The 1819-nt window shown below is 33.5% G+C and overlaps 1 protein-coding gene across 1 annotated transcript in view; it reads right to left on the bottom strand.

Annotated features, from left to right (window-relative positions):
• BRDT (bromodomain, testis-specific) overlaps positions 1-1819 on the bottom strand; it is a 51124-nt gene that overhangs the window by 34422 nt on the left and 14883 nt on the right. The window contains exons 6-9 of the mRNA XM_008590806.1: positions 1248-1417; positions 881-1170; positions 680-793; positions 469-606 (exon numbers count right to left, since the gene is read on the bottom strand). Coding sequence (XP_008589028.1) covers positions 469-606; positions 680-793; positions 881-1170; positions 1248-1417 — 712 coding nt within the window. The remainder of the gene's footprint in view (positions 1-468; positions 607-679; positions 794-880; positions 1171-1247; positions 1418-1819) is intronic.

Here is a 1819-nt window from a genome sequence, read left to right as displayed (position 1 = left end):
TACTATCACAACAGAACATACTTTGCAGTTTAGAGTGATTTGATATATCACGGAAAGTAAAGTAAAAGATGCCCTCAAATAATCTCATATTTTATTAAAAAAAAAGTGAAAATCAATATTTTATTATCCGATGTTTTCTGGTATTAAGATCTGATATTATTTATTAAGAGACCATCCTATCTTTAACAGACTTATTTTCAACATTGCAAACCTACAAGATCACGTACGTATAATATGAAGTTTCATTTTACACAGTAACTCTTAGTGAAAATAGTAAGATTGTCTAGATGCAATTAGTTAAGTGTCATATTCAAACTATAGGTTCTGGGGAAGTAACAAATATTTCTGTGCAATATAAGTGTCAGTATTACAAGAAAAAAATTTCCCACCAGAGGTACACCTGAAGGGACAGCTAACCTGATTCGGAATCACTGCTACTACTCTCAGATTCTGAGGAGCTGCTGCTGCTGCTGCTGCTGCTGCTGCTGCTGCTGCTGCTGCTTTTGCTGCTGCTGCTGCTGCTGCTGCTTTTGCTGCTGCTGCTGCTGCTGCTCTCACTCAATCGGGAACCACTTCCAGCGGCTTTGGATGATTGCATTTTCTCAGCTACAAAATAGGGAAACAATAAAATGCCAGTACAATTAAATAGTCACGGGAACGTTTAAAAACTGCCACCTACATTTTGTTAGACGTTTTCTAGAATTTAGCTGATTACTGATGGCTAGTAATTGCTTTTCCAACTCCTGTTTTTTCTGTGAATGAAGTTCTTCTTTGGACTTCATGATTTTCTTAGCTGTGTAATTTAGAAGGGAAAAAAGTGAGTATAACCAAAAATTAACACACATACCAGACTAGTTTCTATCGACATAGAGATACATACTATGAGGTTTTAGTGGTCTTTTTCTTAGACATGCCACAACATATTTTTCTAGTTCTCTTAGTGTTGATGCTTTCAGTGTTTCAAAATCTATCTCTATCTCATCAGGATTGGAGTTTCTCAGTGAAGGCTCTCTTGATTGTATTATATGAACTACTCGCCCAAGTTTATCTCCAGGGAGTTTGTTTATATCCAAACTTAATTTCCTTTTCTCATCATAGTTCATAGGTTTAGCATTATCATCATCTTCAAATTTCAGAGCCAAGAGCTGTTGTTTCCTTTTCTTTGGTTGACTGTAACAAAAATTAAATTTAGTCAAATTTATGATAGATGTTATTATTTTAATAAGCCATCATAAAAAGATACTTACTTGCTCTTGGACTTTTCCTTTAATTTCATTTGCTTAAACTTTTTCCTTGGATTTTCATCTTTGCTATTAACTTTTTTTTTCTTTTCCCTTTTAGACTTTTCATTTTTTTTCTTTAGCTTACGGAAAGGTACTTGGGACAGAACCTGTAGCTGTTGATGAACAGCCTTAAGCTGATACAAGAAAAAAAAATCTTTAAGCATTCATGGCTCTAAATAATTAAAGAAACTAGAAAAAAATTAGGGTACTCCAAAGTCAAGAGTATCCTTTGTGAAATTCATTTCATATTACATTTCTTTCAAGTTATTTCATATTACAAATTCATTGTTTGGAGGGGAATACATTAAACTACAAACATTATCATGTGTTCAACCCCAAAACTTAAATATTCATCTAAAACCAAACCAGGAATAATTAACATTTAAAGGTGGTTTAAGTTCCAGGTGGTCTTAATTATTGATTTTTGGGGGTTGAGCTCAGAGACAGTTAGCATTTTATCACAAAAGGTAGCAAATGTTTTTTTTTTTTTTTTCCTTTTTGTCTTTTTTTTTTACTGACCGGTAACGGGATCGCAA

Source organism: Galeopterus variegatus, unplaced genomic scaffold, assembly GCF_000696425.1.
Source record: "Galeopterus variegatus unplaced genomic scaffold, G_variegatus-3.0.2 Scaffold6378, whole genome shotgun sequence".
Classification (NCBI taxonomy): domain Eukaryota; kingdom Metazoa; phylum Chordata; class Mammalia; order Dermoptera; family Cynocephalidae; genus Galeopterus; species Galeopterus variegatus.
Note: the sequence above shows the minus strand (reverse complement) of the source record. Positions and strands in the feature narration are given on the sequence as shown.